This window comes from Amphibalanus amphitrite, unplaced genomic scaffold (assembly GCF_019059575.1).
Source record: "Amphibalanus amphitrite isolate SeventyFive unplaced genomic scaffold, NRLGWU_Aamphi_draft 001305F_arrow, whole genome shotgun sequence".
NCBI classification, from domain to species: domain Eukaryota; kingdom Metazoa; phylum Arthropoda; class Thecostraca; order Balanomorpha; family Balanidae; genus Amphibalanus; species Amphibalanus amphitrite.
Window position 1 is genome coordinate 31,291 of NW_024882798.1, and position 27,780 is coordinate 59,070.

General features: G+C 49.5%; 1 protein-coding gene, 1 long non-coding RNA gene and 2 other non-coding genes across 5 annotated transcripts; 2 read left to right on the plus strand and 2 right to left on the minus strand.

The window, feature by feature from the left end:
* The first annotated feature begins 425 nt into the window (after nt 1–425).
* On the plus strand, nt 426–5,695 carry LOC122372006. The gene is made up of 2 exons (XR_006254800.1): nt 426–545; nt 4,781–5,695. It is a non-coding gene; the product is annotated as an uncharacterized LOC122372006 (long non-coding RNA).
* Nucleotides 5,696–6,017: 322 nt separating this feature from the next.
* Nucleotides 6,018–15,298, minus strand: LOC122372005. 2 transcript variants are annotated; one of them, XM_043348846.1, is made up of 6 exons: nt 15,047–15,298; nt 12,925–13,371; nt 12,584–12,747; nt 10,736–10,835; nt 8,890–9,040; nt 6,018–7,676 (listed from the first exon to the last, which is right to left on the minus strand). In XM_043348846.1, exons 2-6 carry the CDS (start codon nt 13,328–13,330, stop codon nt 7,265–7,267), a joined length of 1,233 nt encoding a protein of 410 aa, XP_043204781.1. In that variant the 5' UTR covers nt 13,331–13,371; nt 15,047–15,298; the 3' UTR covers nt 6,018–7,264. The 2 variants fall into 2 exon arrangements, with proteins under 2 accessions (XP_043204781.1, XP_043204780.1); XM_043348845.1 differs by having other exon boundaries at nt 8,890–9,019; nt 10,766–10,835; nt 15,047–15,290.
* Nucleotides 8,571–8,642, plus strand: Trnag-ucc. The gene has a single exon. It is a non-coding gene; the product is annotated as a tRNA-Gly (tRNA).
* Nucleotides 11,922–11,993, minus strand: Trnag-ucc. The gene has a single exon. It is a non-coding gene; the product is annotated as a tRNA-Gly (tRNA).
* Nucleotides 15,299–27,780: the final 12,482 nt, after the last annotated feature.

Sequence of the window (27,780 nt, forward strand, 5' to 3'; positions counted from 1 at the left end):
TATTTTTTCAATATGATGTATTTAAAAGAAGTTGGGTTTAGGAAAAATTTTGACATTAACTTCGAACATTTAGCTGATGACGTAAAACAATATTGCGGCAATCGTGCGCCAGAATTGCCCCTTACGTCAGCAGTATGACGTCATCACATTACGTCAGCTCGCGCAATTTGATAGTAGCTTGCTGCTATCACCGGTGAAACAGGGCCCAGTAATCACGCCCCACAACCGCAGCGGGTGACTTCGAACGCGCGGGGCTAGTGTTTTTACCGTTTTTACGTTACAATTCTGCCGCACTTCGCACACATGGCGCGTAAACATCCCCCGCGTTCGATGTCTCTCGGACGACGAAGATTCTACGCCGTCCGGCCAATCACGTTCCATAACCGCAACCGAGCCCCCGCTGACCTTGGACAGGATTGGCCGGACGACGTAGAATCTCCGTCGTCCGAGAGACATCGAACGCGGTGAGCGTATGGTCCGTTGGTTACTTGCCAAGTACTTGCCTTCTTGCCGTACTTGCCTTACTTGGGCCGGTTTGGTCGGGTGTAAGAAACTTGGGTCGGGTACCTGCCTATAATACTGCCTATATACCCCATATTTACCCTATATGTTGTTCTATATACACTGGGTACCTGCATGGGTGTAATTTCGTTGTTTGGTTGTTATAATGCAAGGCTAGGTATATAAACCGTACAATTGTGATAAATTGATTGTCCATTTCAGCATTTTAATGATGGTTTCCAGTTCAAGTTCCTTTTTTCACATTATTTAGCATCAGCATGGAGGAGTAGATTCTGATTGTAGAAAATGTGTGTTTTGAATTGATAGGCAATGAGAGAGATAGAGAGAGGGACGAGTGACAGCATGATCAGGGGCTGGTATTTTTTGTAAATTTTCTTCTTCTTTTTTTGCAAGTTAAATGTTTGTGATGATTTTTCCATTTTTCCATGGTTTGGGTAACTTACATACTTACTTATGAAGGACGGAATTTAGATAGGCCAGAGCCAGAGGCCTTTGGAAACCTTTCTAGTCAAGCGCCCCGTGCGTCTGACTTTTCATCTGTGTGAGGGATGTCGTGTGCAAGGTGTGCTGCCTAGTGAGCGTCAAGCCAGTTTTTGAATTAGTTCAGGGTGTCTGAGGCGACGACCGCTGGCGGTAGGCTGTTCCAGTTGTTGATGACGCGGTTACTTTGCGATTTCTGAGCCATATGAGCATATCAATATAATGATGCTAGAATTGCCATAAACGCATGCTAGGATTGTAACCTTTTCACCCTTGATGTCTGGAGAATGAACAGCATGAACAGCACAGGCATTCTGCAGGCATACTGGTTGGCACCTAAAATGAAAATTAGGTTATAGGTATGGCTATTTTACGAAGGTCTTGGTTTTTCTAATGCAGTGCTGAGTCATGAGACACTAGCACACCATTATTATGTGGTGACTGGTGGTGGTTTGGTGCTGATTTACTGTGGTGTAGTGCGGATTTGGTGGGGAGCCAGTGCAGGCTACTAATGAACCAGTTCCATTCAGAATGTCACATGTTCTCTGAGACTGACTGCCATACACTTGGCTTAAATCAACTCATGCAAAATTACATAAGCTGATTTTTGTCAGCTGATTGTTGATGGCTGATTCATTGTTTTAACAGGCATTAGACACTAATATAAAAATAATATTTAGTCTAGACACCAGCATGGATTCTGTCCCCGAGGGTCCTGCAGTTCCCAACTGCTGGAGGTGCTGGAGGACTGGACCAATATGCTTGAACAAGGAGACGCGGTTGACGTGCCATACCTGGATTTTCGTAAGGCGTTAGACTCGGTACCACACATCCGACTTCTGAAAAAGCTTAGGTGCTTTGGGATCTCAGGCAAACTCCTGAAGTGAATTGAGGCCTTCTTACCCAAGCGCAAGCAAGAAGTGGTCGTGGACGGAAGACACTCGAAACCAACTGCCATCAGGAATGGAGTACCTCAACTCTCAAGGCTCGGTCCTGGGGCTTCTCTTGTTCCTGCTGTTTGTTAACGACATAGTACCATCTGTGGTCGACTGCTCAGTAAAGATGTTTGCTGATGATACAATGCTGTACCGGACAATACAGCAAGAAAGTGTCTCCCGCTCAGAAGCCGCTGAGGTTGTGGGGATGGCTGTCGCTCAATCCAGAGCTGGCAGAGGCCACCCCACCCAAGACACCCAGCCGGCGAGGGATGAGCAAAATCGTAACCCCGTCAGTACCCTAGTCCCTACCGGAGGCTGATGCGGAGGGAGAGGTGGCTGTCTCTCGTCACAGAGATGGCAGCTACCACTCTGCCCAAATATCGCATATGCAGCTGGTGCGAGACCCAACGGTAACGACATCACTCTAAAGCGACATCGATGATCTAGTGGCATGGTCCGACCGCTGGCAGCTCCCATTCAACGAGGGGAAATGCAAAATCCTGCACCTGGGACGCAACAACCCTCGGGTCAAATACGCCATCCGAGGAGTTGAGCTGGAGGTGGTCGAAGCCGACCGCGATCTTGATGTCTTCGTGGACTCCTCGCTCAAGTTCCGCAAATAGGCTGCTGCTGCAGCGGCGAAGGCTAACCAGATCCTGGGAATCATAAAACAATCGCTCGAGCTTGTCCACGAGACCATCCTCCCACTGCTGTACAAAACACTTGTGCGCCCACACTTGGAATACGGCAACGTGGCATGGGGCCCATTCAATCGCGCCGACCAACTTCTGATCGAACGTGTCCAACGGAGAGCAACGCGCCTGGTAACTTTTACCGGGGTTACATGAGCAAGTAAATGAGTATCAGGAACGGATTTTCCTATTCGCTCACCATTGTCAGGCGCGGATACAAGGGGGGGGGGGCCATGGCCATTGGCCCCCCCCCCCCTTGGCCGATTTTTTTCAAAAATAAAATAAAAAGTTAAAAAGCTGAAAAGGGGGCCTCCTGAAAATAAAGTGGCTATTCATGTTGAGATGTTGCCTGAACAGCTAGATAAGCTCAATAGACGCAGTTTTTTTTTGGGGGGGGGGGGGCCCAACAAGTGGGAAGATGGGGCCTCCAACAGGTGGGATTATGGGGGCCTCCTGGTTTCTAATGGCCCCTCCCTTGGAGATTTTCTGGATCCGCCCCTGACCATTGTAGTCCTTTTGTAATGCGTATTAACTCTGCTCATGTAACCCCGAGCTTTAACCCTCGCCGGACCTATTGGTTTTCTACATACGCGCCGGCCGAGGGGGGGACGAGTACGACCCCCCTCGCCGTTTCGCCCCTGGTGGAGCTAGCTCGTCAAGAAAAAACGAGCGTGTGCGCCGTTACGAGACGCAGAGATTGGTAGGTACCCGATTTTAAGGTCCTAGGTCAACCGGTGACCTCTGAGGTCAGGTCAAGTGGCCCAAGGTACGGTTCAGTTTTTGGTGAATAACTTGGCAAAAAACGGTCGCAGAGCCGCGATTTTGGCAGCATCGTGTTCGCCTCGCTCAGCCGCGTCGAATGTCATACTTTTTGTTCGGGTCAGGTCAACTTAGGGTGTTGACCTCAGGTCAAGGTCAGGTCAGCACCCCCATGTCACGAATTTGGTCGAAAGAGGTCATGTCGCATATCATTCGATTCGGCAGGTCTTCCTGAGTCCAGTGGTGGCTTTCCCGACTCGCTAGCTCAATTTGATCGGGAGTTATTGACGAAAAACTAATATTACCTTGATGACGTCATAAATGACGTCACGCAAGGTCAACATTGCAAAAGTGACGCATCTTACCTTGCAAGGAGTGCATCAAATCACGATTCTGTGTGCTTGAGATAGTTGGAGATCGTTCCCGGCGCCAGAATAGCAGTTCATTTTTCCCTATTGACTTATAATAGTGAGGTCACGAAAATGACCTGACCTCATATGACATTTAGGAAAAATCCGAGATACACAAGTTGTGAGACTCAAGATGGATACTAGATCCTGCAAGTTTCATTTCCCTGTGACATCTCCTCTGGCAGTGAGGGCGTTGCGAAGTTGCGACATCTGAAGACCGTGCAGAGGTTCACTTATGACGCCATAGGTCAGTGACCTGACCTGACCCAAAAATGCGGTTGGTGTCAAAAGATACGGCTTTGTACAAAGGTCAGGTATGCCAAGTTTCAGGTCTCTATCGCCAGCGTGTTCGGAGCTATCGCGAAAAAACCCTATGGGGGGGGCGGCACCCGCCCCCCCCCCCCCCCCCTCGGCCGGCGAGGGTTAATCAGACACATTCCCTTTGAGGAGCGACTACAATTTTTGAAACTGCCCTCACTGTTCTATCGTCGGCGTCGAGGTGATATGATACAAATGTACCAGCTGTTCCATGGAGGCGTTGACCTGGATCCGGAAGAATTATTTGCTGCTGCCACCGACGCGACGGTCGTACTTGAGGCCAATCGCAGAAGGTCCAGAAGCCCAGAGCCACCACCAGACCAAGGAGAAAATCGATAAGTGCAAGGGCATACAATGACTGAAATGGCTTGCCTCAGACGGTCGTTGATGCTGCCAATATCGAGCAATTCAGATCAAGACTGGATGCCCACTGGGCGAACATCAGGTACCTGATAGGAGCTAGAAAAGTCCAAAAGGTCACGAGCTCGATGAGAACGGTTCCCTACAGGCCAAGTGGCTTCTAAATCCCGATCAAATTAAGGTAAGGTAAGGCATAAAATTTCCTGCAAGCTTGCCTATTTCAGGCACCTTGTTGCTCCACTTCCCAACATATATTTAATGCTGGGCCTTAATTTTCACTGCAATCCTTTCTTTTCCACAGATTCACAGCCAGCTTCAAAATGTCAAATGTGTCACCTGACGGCAAGAATGCAAAGAACGCCATCTGTCGTCACTGTCCCTGCAAAATCCTCCTAGCTGGCGACAGCAACCACAGGGAATTTGAAGAACAGCTCCCTGCCGAAGACGGTAATGAAACATGGACAGTGAAAAGCTGGTGGCAAGTCGATGACATGTATAGTTTCTACAATATCGGCTTCAGCAAGACCGTGGGTAATAAGAAGTACCTCGTGTGTGCTGACTGTGAGCGGGGACCGATCGGTTACCACGACCTCGAGACGAAAAAGAGCTATCTCGCCACTGAAATGGTGGGGTATTCACAATGATAGTCGCCTCTTGTTCTGTGAGATACATGGTGATTTGGGTGTTGTCTGTAATTGAACGCGTCATGCTAAGCTACGCTTGCCTGGTTTTTGTCACTGGGCTGTAGTAATGCAAGAGCTTTTTCCATTGTCATCGCATTGTATTAACTGCCTTGTAAGTGCTTGTGTGGGGTAAACTGTTGCATTGTTCATCATTGTTAAAGCTACACCATCCGAGGCCGGGTTACAAGGTTCGAACTTTTATTCGTCGTTTGTCGGTAGGTTGATTCGACCCCAGTTTATTGTGTAATGCACCTTTTTTGCCCTAAGCTTTATCCATTCCAGATCTTGCTATTTTACGCTGCACGCCACCACCGCTGCAGCTATGAACATTGAACAGACGAGGCCGGGCCGAAGGCCGACCGATCTTCACTTATCACTAGTGCACGCACCAACTACGGGCAATGAATAATTGAGTCGGACTAAGATGTAGCATGTGCGACCGTATCAAAGTACCGAGCCGATGAAAACCGCTTTATCCGTCTGCATTAGGCAATTGATCATAGATATTCGTATAATAAATGGTACATAACAAAGCGTAGGGTTTGCACAGCGACAAAGCCTGTGGTGACACGCAGTGTTACGCTTTGATTTCAGCAGCAGCGGTCCGGGAAGAGCTGGCTTGTCAGCTCTGCTTTCAAGACAGCTGCATCTCCTGAGTCCTGACATCCTAGTTCATGTTCCGATGTTACCAGGCGGAAGTGAGTGATGGTTTCGTAGCATTCCTGCCATTGCTTTCGGGTTCCTTAGCCTTTTGCGATACTAGACTATCACGTCGTTTGTCGTTTGTCTAGGTAATTTGGGGAACAGTCGGGTCGAAATAAACAGACAACTGCCAACAAACGACCTACAATAAAATATAGCAATAGTATTTATTGACAAGCCTCGGAGAAGGCACATTAGGGTTGCCAAATGCATGAAAGTGATCAGCAAACATTCACGGTATCCAGATTTACTGATTACGAGCGAGCGAGCGCAGCGAGCGAAGCGAAGTCTTTTCAATATAACGGGAAAATCTCAGTATGAGCGGCCCGGCCCGGCCCGGCCTGTAACGCTTTTGAGAGGCTTATATCTCAGCAACCGCTGGACCGAATGGCCTGCGGTCTTTTTTGCTGGGTAGCCCCATCCCTTCTACCCCGTAATTGACTACTTTTGATACATCTAAGTGACCGCCGTGGCACGTGCCACGTGAAAAGTCAAGGGTGTTCAAGCAGTTTTGCAAAAGTAATGATTTTGAGAGGCCCATATCTCAGCAGCGGCTCGAGCGATTGTCTTGCGGTCATTTTTATAGGGTAGCTGCATCCCTTCTACCAAAGGTCGGATACTCTTCATCTATGTGAGTGACCCCCACTGCACGTGCAAAATACAACAATAAGAGGTGTCAAATTTGTTCCCATTTCAGTAACTCGGTAATTACTGGGGCGATTTCGCTGAAACTTGGCATACAGGTAGGCACCCACCAGGCAATGCATTCCCATGTGTTGCGGTTAGGGTGCTACTGCACGTGCGCACGTGCAGGGGGCGTTTCCAGATCTCGAGAACGGCTGGGCCGATTGCGCTCAAATTTGGTACACGGTTGGGGACCGGTTAGCAGGGTGCCGTGCAAAAGTAATTTTGGACCCCGTTTGCACGTGCGCACGTGCAGAATGCCGCTTCCAGATCTCAGGAACGGCTGGGCCGATTGCGTTCAAATTTGGTACACCGCTAGCGACCGGTTAGAAGGGTGCTTTTCACAAGCCTGTTGGAAGTAACCTCTCGCCATTCTGCACGTGCAAGGCTCACTATCTCGCTCGCTCGTTCTTCGCCCAAAAGGCGTTTTACTGGTAAATATACCCTAATAGTTGGCTTAATCAGCGCATCAAACGTAATGACAACCGTAAACATAAAGCATCACGTCACAACAAGGATATGTAATATCCAGTGCAATCGGGAACACTGACACGGCCAGCTCCGCCTATTGAACTTCAACTGACTGACGAGTCTCCAGATTCGCTGCATCTCCGCTGTTCCCAAACTGCCGATAAGCACCACGGACGCCGCTGCGACTCTCCGTCGCTCTCACTCACCACGCTGTGCTCCTCTCCTCTGCCACAAGACCGCTATCGTCACTGCCGCTCTGTGTCTTCGGTCCGCACAGTTTCCCGATCCGGCTCCTCCGCCCCCGCCGTTCTGGCCCACCGAGCCAGCCTGGTCTCGAACCTCCTCTGGTCCATGGCCAGCACGGCCAGCGACGGCTTGGGCCTGCCCAGCCGGCGGCACAGCTCGAGCCGGTGCCGCAGCCGCTCGGGCCGGCCGCGGTACACGGTCAGCAGGGCGGCCAGCCGCTCGGCGGGCCCGTAGCCGGCGCGCTCCAGCAGGCCGGTGACCGTCTCCAGACGGCCGGCGCGCAGCGTCCGCAGCACGTCCGAGCAGCGCGTCTGTTCCACCACCCGGTCCCGCGAGACGCCCAGACGCAGCGCCACCGTCAGCGCTACGTCCTCCGTCTCCTCGCAGAGCGGGCCGCCGCGAGCCACGCGCCTGGGGAGGGGAGGGGCGGGTCAGAGGGCGCCTGGGGAGGGGACGGCGGGGTCAGAGGGCGCCTGGGGAGGGACGGGAGGGCGGGATCAGAGGCCGCCGCGATCCACGCGCCTGGGGAGGAGGGAGGGCGGGTCAGAGGGCGCCTGGGGAGGGGACGGCGGGGTCAGAGGGCGCCTGGGGATGGAGGGCGGGGTCAGAGGGCGCCTGGGGAGGGGACGGCGGGGTCAGAGGGCGCCTGGGGAGGGAGGGCGGGGTCAGAGGGCCGCCGCGAGCCACGCGCCTGGGGAGGGAGGAGGGGCGGGGTCAGAGGGCCGTGCAGGTTAGGTATCAGATGGGATGGAGGAGGACACGGCAGGTATGTTAGGTCAAAGAATTACGGACAGTTCTATCCTCATGTGATCCGCGGATGATATGCAGATCGAATAGACGAGAGCAGCCTGCGAGCAGAGGGCCCTGTTTCACCGGTGATATCAGCACGCTGCTATTACAGTGTGTCAAATTGGGTTTCCATGGAGACGTCAACAAGCCTATTCCTCAACACTACCAGAAGTGTGACGTCAGCTTGCGAAATGGAATAGCAGCGTGCTGCTATCACCGGTGAAACAGGGCCTCAGGTATGCCAGCTGTTACTTTCTAAGGAAACGACTGCGAGTGAGATCAAGATGACAACGAATGAAACTGTCAACTCAAAAGAATCGTCTGATAAGCTGTGGAGTGAACACGTTGCGACCGTTGGACACCTGGCGGCAAGGCACTGAACTGATAGTATCATATCCGAAATAGATGTCAGCAGTCACTTGCGTTCGTCACGCATGCATGGAGGGCGATGCAGGAAAAACGTGACCCCACAAAAAGACCGCCGGGCCTCGTGAGCGATACAACAATAACTTACCAGCGATGGTGGTATAGTGGTGAGCATAGCTGCCTTCCAAGCAGTTGACCCGGGTTCGATTCCCGGCCATCGCACTACCGTTTTGCACTCAATCATAGAGAGCTTGCTTTAACCACATAACTTCGAGGCGTTTCAATACGTTCAGCTCAATGGACGGTGGATCAAGATTAAACCAGATTCATTTTCAGCTAATTTTGACCACAGACATGAGCAACGAGCATGAACAACTGAACTGGATGAATAAATGATAAAAGGGTAGGACAGTGCCGACTGCCTACTGGCACTATCCGACGACCGCTGGGGCGCCCGGCCATGACTGACCTCTGGAAGTTGTCGTCGGTCATGGCTAGATAGTGCGCTCGCAGCGGGACTCCGTGCTTCCTGCACTGCTGCGCGCGCCGCCTCAGGCGCGCCCCGGTCAGCCGCAGCAGGTAGAGCGAGCGGCCCAGCTCAGACACCGGCACCCCCAGCTCTGTGGGTACCGAGAGAGTCAGAGGGCGACACCGGCACCCCAGCTCAGTGGGTACCGAGAGAGAGAGTCAGAGGGCGACACCGGCACCCCAGCTCAGTGGGTACCGAGAGAGAGAGAGTCAGAGGGCGACACCGGCACCCCAGCTCAGTGGGTACCGAGAGAGAGAGAGTCAGAGGGCGACACCGGCACCCCAGCTCAGTGGGTACCGAGAGAGAGAGTCAGACTACTGTTAACGCCAGACCCCTTGAGACCCTAATTTTTCGCGATTATTTTTTAATGCGTGGAAGAATTTCAACCATATTTAGGAAATAGCTGTTTCAAGACCTGCCGAAACTTTTTCTTCAAATACGTTTTGTTGTCACTTAAATATTTGTGGCACTTGTCATTGACCCGTAATGTTAACTGTTTTTCCATCCTGGATAGAGGCTTTCATACGTCATATGACATTAGGCTCCGCCCACGACTGCGGCATTGACCCGTGCCCATCAGCGACCTCTGTACAAACGACACCCCTGCCATCTGTAAAGGACTATGAATTTCGCTGACGCTTCACGTGCTATGATCAATTGCAGCAGACGGTCAAGTAAATGTTAGGCTCTTGTTGACTCTCGTATATAGGACCAAGAGGACCATCACTCCTCAACCTACTACTCACACATGCTTCGAACAAACGTTAAAGATTCCTAACAAATACGATTTTCGATGTAGGATATAGGTATGTTTGAAATACGAGCGAGCCTTATGATGTGAAGCGAAGGCAATTAATCAATTATTGCGTTGTTCGATGGTTGCATAGCGATGTACAAATCAGCAACTACTTGATGACATCCGACATCCCATTATCACATTATCTGCCATAGGCTTTAAATACAGGTGAATATTTCCTAACCTTATGTCAGGTATATGCCATCTGCCCGTCATTTGCAGCTTATGAAAAATAAAACAAATATCAGCCGTCAGCGAACCTATCAACATTGTACAAGCAATGCGCATTGAGCATTTATGGCTCCATCATGTCGCTCTTTGGGCACTGTCAGACAAGACGTTACGCACAACTCCGCCGGCTTTCGGCACCGTTCGACCGTCCCCGCTCCCCGCCACAGCGCGAGTGACCGCGCGCCGGTCCGAAACCGCCGCAGGCCAAGACCACAGAGGCGGGGCTTAGGTGTGACGTCATAATGTATCACAGACTGACTGGTGATAGCCTCTACACACCGGGTGAAAATCTTGCTCGAAATTTAACATTACGAGTCAATGAGAAGTGCCTGAAATATTGAAATGGCGACAAAATATCTAAATTGTAAAAGTTTCGGCAGGTCTTGAAACGGCCATGTCCTGAGTTTGGTTGAAGTTCTTCCACACATTAAAAAATAATCGCGAAAAATTAGGGTCTCAAGGGGTCTGGCGTAGGTGAGCGGGACCGGTGGAACAGGGACAGGTCGGACGGAGGGCACCTGCAGCTGCATGTAACTCACATTCAGTCCTGTCCGCAGTCCTGTGTGACAATGGGCAGTCCTGCCCGACAGTGAGGCGAGGCAGTTCTATCTGGACAGTCAGACAGTCCTGTTTGGGCAGGAGGAACAGTCCTGTTTGGGCAGGAGGAACAGTCCTATTCGACAGTGGGAACAGTCCTATTCGACAGTGGGAACAGTCCTGTCAGCAGTAGGGCTAATTCTGTCTGACAGCAAGGCTCACCTGTCAGCAGTCTGGCGCTGGACAGCAGCTTCTCGGGGCTGTTCTTGATGACCTGGCTGGCCATCCTGCTGACCGCTCTGCTGACTGTCAGCTCCGGCAGCTGAAAATGGCCGCAACACCAGCGGTCAGCACTCCAGACCGAAACAGACACAAGCCAATGTGAAATGGTGCAGGATATGTGAGGAGGGGAGGAGCATCGCATCCATCGCACGAAACAAGACAGATACGGTCGGTTTCGCCCTGAACGGTGATAAAATAAAAGGGAAAGGAGAAAGGGGAATAGAAATGAGCGGGGGACCATCATCAAAGCGTCCAAGTACGCAGCATCCAAAGTATGCCAGCTGAATAGCCGCCACCTAGCTTCAGGCCTAGAACGGGCGGGCAGCGCTTGTCGAACAGCACTGCGGATCCGAAGGTTGGGAGTTGGGACTTGAATTGTGAAAAACCGCCCGCCCACCGCCAAACGCAAACACCGCAAAATGCACGCCCAAAACGCCAACGCAAACTTCGCAAAAAAAATCGCCCCTACGCAGCATCCAAAGTACGAAACATCCAAAACCGCAGCGTCCAAAGTACGCAACATCCGAAATACGTCCAAAATCGACTATATAGGGAGCATTCACAACGTACAAAACCATCCCAAACCGCAACATCAAAAAACGTATCATCCAAGTAGGTACGCAACATCCAAGTACATAGCCTCCAAAAACACAACATCCAAAATCGCACCACATTTGGGGTGCTGCTGCACGTGCGCACGTGCACCGGTCGATTCCAGATCTCGAGAATGGCTGAACCGATTGCGCTCAAATTTGGTACAAGGCTAGGGACCAGCTAGAAGAGTGTCGTGCAAAAGTCCGTTGGGACCCACTTTGCACGTGCGCACGCTCAGGGTGCCGCTTCCAGATCTCGAAAACGGCTGGGCCGATTGCGCTCAAATCTGGCACATCGCTAGAGACCGGTAAGTAGGGTGCCGTGCACAAGTCAATTGAAAGTACCCCCTCGCAATTCCGCACGTGCAAGGCACACCCTCTCCCTCGCTCCGTTTTTCGCCCACAAAAGCCGTTTTATTGGTCTTATAGCGTTCTGGCATCTGATTGACTAACGATACCACGCACTTGGTTTCAATGCCCTACACCTCCAACACTTGACCTGGGTTTGTTGACCTGAAAGGTCAAAACCCTCTTGCGATGGCCGGGAATCGAACCCGGGTCAACTGCTTGGAAGGCAGCTATGCTCACCACTATACCACCATCGCCAACATGCGTTTGACAGCCGGTCCGTGAAGGGACCAGGGCTTTTTCACGGTGTCACGTTTTTCGTGACATTTTACCGCCCGGCCGGTAAAAGCGGGGAACAGCCGCCACCTAGCTTCACGCCTAGAACGTATAGTTTTAAATCTCACCGCCAGGTGGTGCTCGACTTCACAAGATGAATGACCAACGAAAGGAGACCGCGAAGCATCTGACCAAAATATGCGCGAGGAATACAAAATGAAACGTTGAGGAGGCTGGGAAGAATTCTACCATTTCCCATCCATTCCACAGCTGCATTATCTCATCTATATTCTACTCCAGCTGCATTACTCCCATTCCCAATCCCACGGCCTATCATCTCCAGTCCCAGCTCCCGGCGTCCTGCAGTGTCCCCGCCCACCTCCTAGCTGCAGTGTCTGTCCAGTTCCCTTTCCAGCTGCACCATTTCGATTCTCGCCGTTTCGCCCCGTATCCGCAATACACATCTCCCCGTTTCTCCCTGCAACCTGCAGCACATCCCCGTTTCTCCCCGCACCTGCAATGTCTCTCCGATTTTCCCCTGGCTGCACTACCTCCCCGATTCTCGGCGCACCTGTAGTGTGTCGGCCAGCTGGTGCACCAGGTTGGAGTACGGCGTCGGCAGGCGCCGGAACAGCGGCTCCACCAGGTCAGGCCGCGCACGGCTCAGCGGGTAGTAGTGACAGAACTCGGCGCATGGCAGGCCGCTCACCAGGCCGTGCACCCGCAGCAGGTCACCTGAGTGTATCAGACAGACCAACGGGGGTTAGAGCAGATCGACACATCGAAACACAGTGGCAGGGACAGTCTGAACAAAACATCCCCTGTCCGTCTACTATAGTCCGGAGTCCGGACCTCCTCCCTTCGACCCCACCCACCGTCTCTCCAGCTCCGCGGCTGCGCCGTCCGACTCACCGTGCGGTACGGCCAGCACGTCCACGTCCTGCTGCAGGTGGCGCAGCTGCACGCCGCGCTCTGTGAGGAAGGCCAGGTTGTCGGCCAGCAGCGGCAGGCCGGCGTCCGTGGGCAGCCGCCACCGGGCCGCCTCCCGCTCGGCGCACGACCAGCTCAGGCCCAGCTCCCGGCGCAGGAAACGCTCCACAAACTTGCGCCGCGAGCGCGTCGGCTCTGCATAGGCGGTCTCGGGCCGGCCGGCGCGGTCGCCGGCGCCGCGCGAGTCGTCCGCGTCGTCCGAAGGCAGGTGGAGGGGTGCCATGGTGGGCCGTTGATGAGTCAGAGAGAGCACAACACACCGGGAGGCAGGGGAGCAGAGACCAGCCAGGCGCCGCAGCAGAGGTATGGGCAGCTCCAGCAGAGGCATGGCAGAGAAGGGTAGATGCTAGCTCCCACAAACCACCTGGTCTGAAAAGGCAGAAATGGCTGTAAGATGAGCTTAGACCATCCATTTATCCATCCATCCATCCATCCAGACATCCAATTGTCCCGCTTTTTTTTCTTTCTTGACCTCTACTGAACTGTGCAAACCCAGATTGAGTGAAGCACTGAATCTATATATCTCTCTTAAATAAGCCTTCTTGACAATGTGCACCTATATCCAGTATCCAGACATTCAGAACAGAATCAGTGCCTGCTAATCCATTGTAAACATCAGTCAGCTAGGACTTAGGTAGGACTTAGGAGGCAGAATGGAAGGAAACCAAGAAAGAAAGCCTAGCACTGAATCTGATGGCAGGGAATATGTGAAAAGATTCTCAGAGAAATAATTAATGCTTGAATTTTACAAACGAAACGGTTTAACCCTATTCCTGGCGGGGGGGGCCTCAGGAGCCCCCCCCCTGAGGTTTTTTGGTTATATCTCCCAAACGCGTTGAGCTAGGAAGCTCAAATTTTCTGACTTTTCCTAAAAGGCTTCTACGCAACATGTCTGAAAATTTTGAGTTGATCTGACCTCAGGTCAGGTCACCAGAGGCGGTTTGGTGACGCTACCTCAGAAAAGTTTGCAATCACGCCAGAGCTAGAGTTTTTGACCGATCAATTTCTTCTCTTCAGGGTTTAGTTAGGGTACCAGTATGTGCAATTTGTATATCTCGGAATTTTGATATCGGTGACCTAAGGTCAGGTCAATTTCGCGACCTCCCCATTATAAGTCAATGGGGGAAAAATCAACTCCCTGTTTTTACCACTAAAACGGGTCGGAATGGCCCCATATACCATACATGACTTCATATACGATCAAACTTCACTACCTTGAGGTCTGTTTTGCTGTTGGGCAGCTGTGAGGTCATGTGACGTCATCAAAGGTCACCAAAGGTTTTTGGCCAATAACTCCGTACAGGAACAAGATACAGACTCGTGGATGGTCTCATTGTGTTCAGCTCGTCAAGACGCATCGAATGATATACATGATGACCTCGAGGTCACGTGACCTGAGGTCAACCTTTGACCTTGACCTTTCGAGGTCAACATATATATCATTCGATGCGGATTGACGAGAGGATCACGATGATGCCCTTAGTTTGTTCCTATCTTGACTAATTCGAAAGTTATTCGAGAAAAACTCTCTCCATATCTAGTGCCGCCATTTTGACTTTTTCGACCCCTGTGACGTCATCTTTGACCTGACCTGAAAATGACCTTAGTAAAAATTGTAGATCTTGGCCGTGCGTATCCGATGCCGTTTACCGCTTGTCGCTATCTTGCTTCGTTCTCGAGATCTCAGGGGGGGGCCGAATCGGCCCCCCCCCCGCCAGTTTCTTGTCCCGGCGGAGCCCGCCAGGAATAGGGTTAAGCTGAATTTTCCACAAGGAAGCTTCAACTTCAACTTTTGGCACGATGTGCCAAAATTTTGCTCCAAATCGCTTCAATAAATTTTGATGCATGAGAGTTAACAGGGTGTCCAGCATAGTGTATGGATTTTTTACCAGTCTGAATTTAAAGCACTATTCATAACAATAATACAATAACCTAAACAAAATAATTACAATAGAATATTGCCTATTTGAACTTGGATGCTGCGGAAGTCAAATCTCCTACTACATTGATATCATATTATACATTATCATATCAACATCATCACCTTGCAAACTGACAGATCAAATTTTAACAAAATCTGATCTCAATCTCAAGTTGAAGTGAGAAGCTGAGGCCGTGTGCGCAAAATCGCTGAGTTCGGATGACCTTCACCGTTTCCTTAATATTACATGATTTCTCGCTCAGTCAGAGACAATAAAATGTAAGATTATTTTAATCAGCGCGTTTCTCAAGCCGATTTTTGCAATTTCAAGTTTCGAGCACTTATGCTTGCTTCGGCTTTACTTGTGTGTTTGCCACTGGAAATCGGCGCTCCATTATTCGTCTCTCGTGCGTGTTTTATGTTATTTAATTTGGTAGCAGCAACTGATTAAGCTGCTTCCATATCGTGATTTTTTTTGCCGCTTCTATAGTTTCCTTTCTTGAACTAATGCAGGATCGCGGAATACGTGCATGCGGAATGCCATAAGCGTAGGAACCATGGGTGCAAGGGTGCAGCTGCACCCACAATATTTATCCAGTGGGTGCAGACAATGTATTCTGCACCCACAATAATCTGAACCAAAAACCCCTTTTTCATAAACACTACTTCCCATGCAGCACGGCAAATTCAGGATATGTTGCCTACTATCCATCTTTCGAAGCATTTGCTACTGTGATCAGTGATGGTCTTCAAAACTTACATTTGTGCTGAAAAAAGGAAAATGGAGCATGTGATTGAACACATACCGAACCGATGACCCACTCAAAAATTTTAGCCCGATATCTTCGAAAATGGCTAAGTTGGCCGCTTTTGCTTTTTGCGGTAGTCAATATTGACAATATTAGCCCTCGACAGGGACGTAGCCAAGGGGGGGGCGGAGGGGGCGCCCGCCCCTCCCTTGGGGTTTTCAGGAGGCCCCCCGAAAGGATTCAGGCCAACGTGGGCCGAAGGCCCACGTTGGCCTGAATCCTTTCGGCCTGAATTCAACGTGGGCCTTCGGCCCACGTTGGCCAAAATCACGTCGGAGGCGAACGAAATTCACCCGGGAATCTAAAAAATGACGTCAGAACAATCAGGGCCCTCTGACCAGCCTGACAAGTGACAGCTAGGGCCCTTCTCATCTCCTGTGAATAACCACTAGTGTCTGTGTCTGACCGCTAAGGCCCCTCTGGCTCCTCAGTAGAGAGGAGGCCCTCTGTGGGTAGGAGGCCCTGTGTAGAGAGGAGGCCCCCTTAGAGAGGAGACCCCTTGTAGAGAGGAGGCCCTCTGCAAAAAGGAGGCCCTCTGTAAAAAAGAGGCCCTCTGTAAAATAGAGGCACTCTGTAAAAAGGAGGTCCTCTGTAGAGAGGAGGCCCTCTGTAGAGAGGAGATCGTCTGAAGAGAGGAGGCCCTCTGTAGAGGAGGACTCCCTCAGTAGAAAGGAGGTCCTCTGTAGGTAGGAGGCCCTCAGTAGATTGAAGGCCCTCTGAAGAGAGGAGGCCCTTTGCAGAGATGAGGTCCTCGGTATAGAGGAGGTCCTGTGTAGAGACGAGACTCTGAAGAGAGGAGGCCCTACATAGATAGGAAGCCCTCTGTAGAGAGGAGGTCCCTGTAGAGACTAGAGAGGAGCCGAGGCCCTCTGTAGAGAGGATGCCCTCTGTAGAGAGGATGCCCTCTGTAGAGAGGATGCCCTCTGTAGAGAGGATGCCCTCTGTAAAGGAGGCCCTCTGGAGAGAAAGACACCCTCAGCAGAGAGGAGGCCCTCTGTAGATAAGAGGCAATCTGTAGAGAGGAAGCCCTCTGTGGCTGTGTTGGTATTTTTACGATGGATGCAATTACCCAAACCATTTATCAGACCGTGGTGATACCTATTGCCATAGCCATGCTTCGCACAACTCATAATAATTTATTTGACCGGGAAATTAATATAATACCTATCCATCGATTGTTTGTTTCATCTACGGCGTAAATGAAGCAAACCACCTGGACCATAGGAAAATTTACTAACGAAACCATGTTTTACTTACAGCAAGTAAACGTGGCATCATTCACACATAAAAAATTGATAACCGTATAGTTTCAATCTTGCAGACGTCAGTCAGGTCAGAATCGTGACAAGCCTATTGGAAAATATAATGAACTGTGTCCTGCTTCGAGAAAACGAGTCAAAACCACCCAATTCTTTCTGAATTAGGTACGTCAGGTCAGATTATCTGATCTGTAAGCACCCAGGTGGCATGTACTGACAGGGGCACCGGGAAGGATCATCTGAGGTGAGGTGAGGTCATCAACAGTTTTTAGCCAATAAATCACGACATGATGGGGCTAGATAGTTGTTAGTGTACCAAACCGTTCGCCTGGTCATGACGCGCCGATTGGTACCCAGCGTGACCTTCCTAGGTCAGATTTTGAAGTTGACCTATCTATGTAGGTCGTTATAAACCATGTTATTTGTTATGACCTCTGGCGACCTCAATATTGACCTGACCCAAAAAAGTTGTTTACAAAAGTTGTAAGTCGTTCAACGAACTATCAAACGCCGTTGCCGTTTGTCGCTACGATTCGTGCTTTTCGAGTTCTGACGGGGGCCAAAAAGGCCCCCGCCCAATTCAGAGCCTTTCAGAGCCCGCCCGGAATACGGTTAAGCGCTTGAACGATATATGATAATACACCAAGTGTTACTCTGACCGTCATCCAGTATCCATCCATTCCTCGCAGATCCTCCCCCTCCTGCTGCGGTCCGGCCGCCACCGCCGCCGCCGCCGGCGCCCGAGTTTTTTTTTTTTTTTTGCCAGTTACCATGCCACTGGGAGACTTGTGATATGCGTATGTTTCTTACCGCGACAGCGGTAAGAATAAAGAAACATACCAGTGCGCTGGCCATATGAAAGCTGAACAAAAGTCTGCATTATGTTGTATATGTAATTATGTAGGCATGAGACCCTCTGTAGAAAGGAGGCCCCTTTAGGGAGGAGGCCCTCTATAGAAAGGAGGCCCCCGGGATTCCTCCGCCCCTCCCTTGGCCAAATCCTAGCTACGTGCCTGGCCCTCGAATGTGTGCAGCGCTTTCCAGCTTCTAATCTGTAGGGGGAGGGGGTCGGTCGGACCCCCTGGCGTTCGGCCCCTGATCGAGCTAGAGCTTCGCGGAAAAAACGGGGGTGTTGCCCGTGACGAGAGGAAGCCGATGATACCCAATTTTAAGGTCCTACTTCATTGATTGACCTTCCAGGTCAGGTCAATATTCCAAAAGTCGGGAAAATCGGGACCTGCTAGAACTGCGTAAAGTGAAGCTGTTATCGGGTTTTTCGGGGTGCTGATCACAAATATCTGATGTTAGTTTTGATCACAGATGATTTCTTCATGCATTTAGGCCAGATCGGGTCAGGTCAGGTCAGGTCAACCATTAGGCGTCCTACCGGCTATCCATAGTAGGTGTCAACTACCACTGACGGCGTCGTAGCATGTCACGAAAGCACTAAAACTACTTCGTAAACGTTCAAATGGATGCTAAATTCGAAATCAGCCCTATATCCCAGCCAGCAATTCGCTTGGGCTGAACTGTGGCAAACGTCGGGCAGCTTGGGCTTAGCTTGGGTTTGCCCACTTTGATCAAAACCAATGCATTTTTTACTAGGGCTGAGCTGGGGCATGCCGCAGCTATGCCCACGTGCGGATAGCAGTAGCTCAGCCCGACATCTGCCCGCGCATCCAAAACAGGCTTAACTTGGGCGGAGCGCGGGCTTATCAAGCTGGCTGTGTCCTTCGGCTAACTGGAGTAGGTACAGCCGGAGCTTAGCCATACTTGTTCGGCTGTTCGCGCATGCGCAGTTCTGCGCCAATCATGCGCAGCGTTTGTGACAGTCTGTGCGCTGTGCGACGAAACGACACACCGGTGTTGGGGCATTTGGTGGTTGATGTTTGGTTGCGTGTGACAGCGCGAAGAAGGGATAGTGCTCACTGCTCTTATCAAGTGGACTGGCATGGAGTTTTACGGTAGGTAAGTGTATTGAATGGTGCGCTTGATCGTAGGGGAGAGTGGGGTGGGTTGTATCAGTTTTTACTCCGAGACCCATAACCTCGTAACTATCCGTGATAAACTCATTATTTCCATACTATCCCCTTCCTTGATTCTTCTGCTTTTTTGTGCAAAGTAACTTTTCCGCTACCTCTACCAGTTTTTCTTCTACGGTCTGCCGAATAGACCAATGTTTTTGATACAACTTGCCCCATGGCTTGGGTGAGTTGTAGGGGAGAGTGGTGCAGGAGGCCCCCCCTTAAGCTCAGTTGCTATTTTTAGACAACTGATAATATTTAAGAGCTAACGTGTGCATGCGCTGTGAGCATGCATCATTTTCCCATACATATTTGCATTCAAAATGAATCTAGGGGGTACACAAACCGTAAACTTTAACATTTTGGAAAAAGTTGCAAAAGGGCCTCTTACACTATGGGTATGGTAAGACGCCCCCCCCCCCTCGGGCGTTTAACAAGGCAAGTCGACTTGTAAAAGACGTTTTGCGAACACAGCTGCAAGGCCTTTTATTTCGAAAAGCTAAGCAAATACGGTGTTATCGAAACCAATAACACTTCCAAAGCGCTCGAACAATGCGAAAACTAGCACAACCAAACGCTGATGACCAACGAAAATTGTACCTATTACCTCTAGAAAAAGAAACAGAAAAAAAAAGAAACAAAAAAAAACTCCTTGAAAAAAGAATGCCACGCCTGCCGCAGGTGCAGGCGTTTTAGCATCGGGGGCGTTTTTTATCGGGGGGCGTTTTATAATCCTCGAAGGGAGGGCCTCTTAAAAAAATGCAGTGTTTTAACGTCACAATATTTATGGTTTATGAGACATTTGCAGCGCACCAGAACATGGTCTATTCTGAAGCTAACATGTGACAATTTCGATGAGATAAGATTGCATTTGATAGCCATTGTTTTTTCAGATATATAAGGGTGATAAAGATGCATATATCTAGCAAGTAAAGGGGCAAAAACAGAAACAGGCTTACCAAAAGTCGCTGCGACGCACCTGATACCTCAGGTTTCGTGAGTTGTTGTTTCAAGAGGGCTTCTGCTTTACAAGAACATCAAAAAATAAATAACATTATTGGTTTGGTAAAAAAAGCGATGGGGCCTCTTACCGACCCTGGGCGTCTTACACGGATCTCCCCTATCACATGGTGGGGTAATTTGTATCACTATTTCACGTTTCAGGGAGTGTGCTTGCTACTGGTTTTGAACATAACAGCAACATTAAATGGGGTTAATACAATGTATAGGTATGCTCAAAGGCTTCACTTTATTAGACCAAACTTAGGTAAATGCAATCCGAACGAAACATCAACAGACTAGGCGCAAAAGTGGCCCGTTAAGAGCAAAAAAGCCAACACATTGTGCCGAAATGAAACGAGCATTGACTAGCTACCTACAAACGCGAGCCAGGGCTTAGCTTTCGCGATCAAAAGCAACATACCCATACATACATACACACATACATACATACATGTTACAACATACCCCACCCGGCTCTGATACAACATGTACCTAGCCGCCATCTTGGAAAACATCCTCGTGCTAAAAAAAACAGCGGACAGCTGGAGAAATCCGTTTTCACTCACGCAGCCTTAGAACCTACCCTCACCACCGCTACGGAGATCTTTCAAATTCGTGCACATCTAAATGCCCAAAACACACATTTTCTTGCAGCTTATTTTTTTAGAATGACATTAAAAAAAACATAAAATCGGCTCTCACCTCGAGACGCGTCCACTCAGCCACAAGACAGAACAGGGAAAGATGGCGCCCGGAAAACCTCGTCGGCTGGTCGTGTCGCGAGCGCCATCCATTGGATAAGTTTGGCACAATTCGCCCTGATACAACTTGGACATGATACAACTCTCCCCGCTCTCCCCTATGTAAACGTCATGATTTTGACTGAGTTTCACGCCATCAAACATGAAGCTGAATAGCTGTTCAGCCTGGCGACTTATACCCTCGCTCAGAAAAGCATTCCGTGTTTTTATATCTTTGTGAAAAATACCAGCACTTCTGAACCAGGAAAATGAAATACAAAACACAAATATTTATCTACTTATCACCGAGCACGCTCATTCTCTGTCCGCGTTGAAAATCGAATGATCATTTTATACGGATCAATGAGAAGTGCTTTTACAGTATTAATGCAACAATAAGTTATTTTTCAAGCAAACATGCAATGTAAATTAAACCAATTAATCTCTTTTTCAGGTACGTACCATTAGAGCAAATGGTTCCAAAAAATGGAATAGTTATACAAACCAGGACCGGGCGGACGCCGCAGTCGACCTCGCCAAGTGGTAGAGGAAACTGCCTGCTTATAATTAAGTAGGTATACCTACATATACGGACGGAAACTGCGCCGAAAGCTGGCCGACCACCTACTGCAGATGTATGTGTGTGGAGGAGCCAGTGTGTGGAGGAGCCAGACGCCTCCAAAGCTCCCATTCACCAGAGTGAAGTTCCTTATAAACGATTGTTTGCTAATTGCTTTATGTCTTATGAGCGATTACTTGCTGTCCTTCCTTTATGCTTTCGGTTGAGTGTTCAACCAAGTATTATGAACGGGGAGGGAGGCTAGCGGGCCTTTGATTGTTTTATAGTTTTGATGGCGCTTTTTCATGACTCATGCCATATTATTGCTGCAGTTTGCAGTCCACTGTTTCATCTAGGTATTTGTGTTTCATTTGAGTGTCTGTAGTCGTTTGAAATATACATTCAATCAAAGTCAACCACTACTTTCCATTCGCAATGCTCGATGACCGGTTAACAGAGCATATGAGTGACCGTAACAATTTTAAATATGCATTGAAACCGCACAACCTGCTGAAAGTGCATTGGCTGCTCCTTGCTACTTGATCCAGTGTGAAGCAAAAGCAAGATGAAGCCAAGTCGAGACTTGAGAAAATAGGAGCCGTCACTCGAGCCGAACCCGAGCAAAGCCACAGCAGTTTGCAATGTATAAACCCCATTCACTTCTATGGCTTAAGTCGGGATAGACAGGGCACACAGAGTGGGCTTGCCGGAGTTCAGCCTGCTCGGGCCCAGAGTAATCTCCATTATATAAATGGATTCACTGCTCGGGCTTAAATCGGGCTAACGCCAATCGTCGCTCAACTAGGGCTAAACTACGGCTGTCCGGAGCTCGCAGAGCGGGCATACCTCCGGCAGAGCATGGGCTTTAGTCGGCGTTTTTGTGTCATACGCCGACTTTAGCCCAAGCCCTAGCCGACTTTAGCCCGACTAAAAATCTCGGGCAATCCGCACTTGAGCCTGCTTGGGCCCGGAGCAAAATTGCTGGCTGGGAACTACCCTAGAAACATGTAAAACTCGAAAAAGTGAACCGAGGTCATCAAAGGTCAATGACCTGACCTGACCTTCAGGTTATCTTCACACCCACCGTGATGCATGGGAAGAACATCATTTCACATGTTTGGACGTCTACAATCACAAAAAGACTGGAAACGCGCGGATAATGTCAATGTGAGCTGACAATGACATACGCCAAATCGCGATTCCGGCCGAACATGGTCTCGAGAATCAGGTCACAGGTCAAAGGTCTTTTGGGTCAGGGTCATGAAATTTTTAGAGTAGGTGTAAAACTGATCAACTCGAGGGTACTAAAAGTTTCGTCGCGATCGGCCGCTTTTTGCGCGAGTTATTTGCGAACAACCATGGGGGGGGGGGTTCATCCGACCCCCCCAAGGCCCTAAAACCCCCCTACACATGCGAGGGTCAATGCTTCCAAATGCACTTATCGGTTGGTACCTTTTCGACATGGTACACCCTCAAAGCTCGTAACGAGCCTTCGCTCGGGTGTCGCCCCCTCCCCCGCTTCACCGGCCATGGCTGGATTTCTGCACCCATGCACCCACAATGTTCCAGCCGTTCCTACGCCCATGCGGAATGCGGATACCATAGGCGGCGGATCGAGGAGGGCAACGGGGCACCTTCAACCGTGCCCCCCTTTGATTTTGGCATTTTAACATTAGCCCTATGGGCGTTTCATGGAAAGAATGGGACCAAAAGTCGGCAGTGTCCCCCCCCCCCTGAATTAAAGGTGTTCCGCCGCTACTGGCGGATACCCTCTTTGGGCCATGCGGATACCCCACGGACCATCCTCATCCACTACACTTCGTCCATATCCCGTTGAAGATACAAAGCACCCATTTTACAGAGTCTCGTCCTCGTGTCTCTCAAACTTCGACTTTTGTCCCCCACCCCCGACTCACGAGAACGCAATGGTTACCTTTGAGTTTTGACCTTTCGAGATCAACACATGTATTTTTATTGACGAGAGGATCACGATGGTGTCATTAGGTTGTTCCTAGCTTGGCTACTTCTAAAGTTATTCAAGAAAAAAAAAACTTGCTTTTTTCTAGCGCCGCCATTTTGACTTTTTTTACCCGTCTAACGTCATCTTTGACTAGACCTGAAAATGATTTAAGTAAAAATTGTAGACCTTGCTCGCGCGTAGGTACCCCATGCCTTTTACCCCTTGTCGGTATCTTGCTTCGTTCTCGAGATCTCGGGGGGGAGCGGTCAACCGCCCCCCCCCCTCGTCGGTTCTAAGTTCGCGCGGACCCCCGTCGGTGCGCGGGTTAAGCGTTGACCTCGGGTCAAGGTCAGATCAGATCCCCTCAGGTCACAAAGCTGGTCAAAGGAGGTCATATCGCATATTATTCGATTCGGCAGGTCTTCCTAAGTCCATTGGTGGCTTTCCCGACTCGCTAGCTCGCTTTGATCGGGAGTTAGGTATTGACAAAAACTAATATGACCTTAGTGACGTCATAAATGACGTCACACAGGGTGAGCAATGCAAAAGCGAAGCATCGGACCTTGCAAGGAGTGCATCATGATTTTGAGTCCAGAGATGGTTTTAGATCATTCCTTGCCATGCGGCCCATAGGCGGCGGAACGGGGAGGGCACCGGGGCACCGTGCCCCCCTTTGATTTTGACATTTTAACATTAACCCAATGGGCGTTGCATGGAAAGAATGGGACCAAAAGTCGGCAGTGCCCCCCCCCCCCTTAATTGAAGGTGTTCCGCCGCTACTGTTCCTGGCGCCAAAATAACAGTTTCCATACATGGGTGGAGAACCTGCCCCGGCCACCCCGGCCGTGGCCGGGGTAACTTTCAGCCTACCCCGGCGCGGCCGGGGTAACTTTTCCACTCTTGTAAATCCTAAAAGCTGTCGCCATACGAGAAAAGAAAACTGTCGTTTTTCGGACGTTGACTGCCATGGGCGTAATACTGCAACTCAGGAAGGTATTTACACTATTTAGGTACTCAACTTACCATGCGGTGGCGTTGAGCCCTAGGACCCGCGTGTGGTTGGCAATGCCAAGATTGCTCACAAATCGTGTTCAGTTTCGAAAATTTGGCGCGCCTTCGGCGCACTTTTTTAGAACCACTGCTTGACTTCACTGCCTTCGACTGGCCTGCCACAAACCGCAACCATACCGTCAGGGCGTAGCCGTCAGGATGCTCATACACCGAGCGTCCGTCACGCTTCGAGCTCGGACTGTTGTAACCGGAACGCGTGCTCTCGCCACGCGGAGTCCAACGCTCAATCGATTGAGCTACGAGACCGGGACCGGTCGATATCCCTGGATAGACTCCCTGTTTGTCTTATAAGAGGTTGAGCCACCCAACATTGAAAAAGACTGTGTCACTGGATGTCAGTGACCCATTTTAGTGCTTTGGTTCGAACGTTCAATTTTCTCTGTAAAGCTCCTACGAGGTGAGCTGTCATCTTTTTGTAGTTATTTTGAGACACAATAAAAAGCTGAAAACGCAACATTTAGGTACTCATAATGACTCATGATAGGTATGGTTTGGATATGTTGTGAAATTGCATAAGTTTAAAGGGACCCTCCCACCTTAACATTAGATTTGAGTTGAGATAGCCAAAATGGGGTCCCTGGCTCACAATTACCGGTTTCGGCACTCACAACATCGAGAAATGCCTTAAATCGGAAATATTGAATTTCAAAATTGCAGCATTTTGATTCAGAGGGGCTAATGGTTAGGAATACCCATCTGAATGTGTGACGTCAGCGCAAATATCTAACGATTTTTAAATGTTTGACTAAAACGTTTTGTAGCACGCGGTGGTATATGCTATTTGCGCGCAACATCTGCCGCAAACGCCGCACTTCTGAAATAAAGTCGCTAGAAACAGCGGAGATCCCAAAAAAGTAAACAAAAGTAAAAGTCTAATATCTTAAAAACCGGTGAATATTTTTCGGTGAAATTTGGTATATATTCGTTTTCGCTCTTTCTGAAACGAGCAACATCACTTTCATGCCAATTCATAAACTTTTTAAAGGTGGGAGGGTCCCTTTAAGTAAAAAATCACTTAAAAGAAAATCGCCTTTTCAATCATCGCCAACAATGTTATGAATGATACAATGTCGGATACAACGCTCACCATTGAACAAACACAACGTCCATTATTCCATTTCCATGGGTCAGAATAGGGGTTTGTTTATGATGATCGTTGACAACAACGTGAGCTTAGTCGTCTTTCCGACTATCGGTCGCCGGCCGGGGTAACTTTTTCAAACATTCTCCACCCATGTTTCCATATTTCCTACATTGACTGAATGGTGAGGTCACGTGCCTGAACAGTCCGCCTCATGTGACATTTAGGAAAAATCCGAGATATACGAGCTGTGAGACCTCTGGTGGACACTAGGAGAAGGGAATGCGAGTTTCATCTTCCGGTGAGCGCTCCTTTGGCACCGAGGGAATTTCAGGACCGTGCAGAGGCTAGCTTATGACGTCATAAGTCAGTGACCTGACCTGACCTGAAAATGCGGCTGATGTCAAAAGATCCGGCTTGCTATCAAACCTAGGGTATACCAAATTTCAGCTTTATATCTCCGGCGCGTTCTGAGCTAGCGGCCAAAAAAGGAAAGACAAAATATGGGGGCGGCAACCACCCCCTCGGCTGGCGAGCGTTAAATTTTTGTGACACCAATCATATGCTCAGGTCAGGTCAGGTCATCGATTCTGCAGTCTGCGCAGTCATAAAATGTCGCAACTTTGCAAGTCCGCAGTTCCAGGGAATTTTTCAGGGAGATTGAACTTACAGGAGATAGTACCTAACCTCCAGAGCGCTCACAACTTGCATACCTATCTCGGGAGCTTCCTAAGGGTCACCTGAGGAGGTCAGGTCTGTCACATTACTTCGCCGCTAGTAGATAACCGTTCGACGCGCTCAAGCATGACAAACACGATGGTGAGGAAATCGGACTTCTATGACCATAGAAGGAACTAGGAAGCTTCGTCTCCGCTATGGTTAGATACCTATTACCTGCATGAGAAAGGCGCACGTCATATTTACCTACTTACGGCTACATTGATTCATGAGAGTAGTTTGCATGTCATCTTGCAATGAAAATGACAATTTTAGGACCATATCTTACAATGAAGATCGTCTCAAAAGAATGCGCCCATAGAAAACTCTGAAATTTGGCTATGGGCACAGCTCGCAGACGCGGCAGCCGCATTACTGCACGAGACCGCTATTTCCGGCCAATATAATCTGCTGATATAGGTATGCTGATTCAATGCACCACACGTTAATAGCGGGTAAAATGTTTGTGATTGAACTTCTTTGATATTCACTTCTCAGCAGTGGATCTTCACCACACGGCTGTCACAGTCACTAGCGTGCCTCTTCCAGCGGTCACAGGTCGACACATGGCGCGCCTGTGCCGCGGCCCCGCGCCGCTCGGCACCGGTTCAATCACTGACCCCGCTGGGTCGTACTATTTTCTGAATTATTTGCCAGCTGGGGCCGTATGGTGGCGCTAGCAGAGCTTTTTATATATCAAAGCTAGATATTAACGACTGAATATCTATCTATTAATTTTTTATTAATGTGATTTTACGTGTTCATATCCATCTACTACCGTATTTATATCAATAAACGCCATAGCTATCGTACGTCGCCAGCTGACCAGCCAGCTGATTTTATCCAGTTGTTAGTAAGGCCCCCACTTCTCAGCTCTTCGAGTCAGTCGCCCCGGGCGGAAGCCATAGTAGGTCATCCCCCGGGGCAATGGTCCGCTGAGCTGACATATCGACCTGCTGTGTGGATGGGCGAATAAATCGTTAAGGCCGAGCTACACTATGCGTGATCTTCCAGGAAATTACGTGCGTTATCTGCGAGTTTGCGGGTTTTGCATAAAATCGGTACGCAGGTGAAGTTCAGCTGATAAGAAATACACAGGATCGGCTACACTGGGGTCACGCAGATTCAGTCAAGAAAATCCCGGACGTTCAATACCGGACATGCCGGATAGTCAGGAGTCAGGACGGTCAGGAGGTACCGTACCGATGTAATAGGTATGAATGTGGCCTCTGCAGTGCGCAAAAATTTGGCGGATAGGTATAAAAGTAGGGGAGAGTTACCATTAGGTATGCGCCCTGTGCTTGAGCAATGGGTCTGGTGAATGCGGTCTCTGCGATCGATGAACATTTTGCTAATAGTAAGAAAATTAACCTCACTCTCATTCTATCTAAAAGTAACTTCCGGATTCGAAATAAAACAAACTTTTTTAGAAGCTTTCGGCATTGCGCCATCATCAGCTCTCATCAGCTTCTCAAAAAGTTTGTTTTATTTCGAATCCGGAATTTACTTTTAGATAGAATGAGAGTGAGGTTAATTTTCTTACTATTTGTTACAATGTCTCTCAAGTTAGCGTTGAAACATATTCAAAACATTTTTCTAATTAAATCTACCTCCACTCTTATAATTAAAGTACAT

Bases quoted from the DNA above. Each gene is read 5' to 3' on its own strand.
- LOC122372005 (XM_043348846.1), bottom strand. From the start codon at position 13,330: ATGCCTCTGCTGGAGCTGCCCATACCTCTGCTGCGGCGCCTGGCTGGT. The intron at 9,041-10,735 runs GTGAGCCTTGCT...CGGTACCCACAG, and splicing joins CAGCGCCAGACTGCTGACAG to AGCTGGGGGTGCCGGTGTCT. The intron at 7,677-8,889 runs GTCAGTCATGGC...TCCCCTCCCCAG, and splicing joins ACCGACGACAACTTCCAGAG to GCGCGTGGCTCGCGGCGGCC.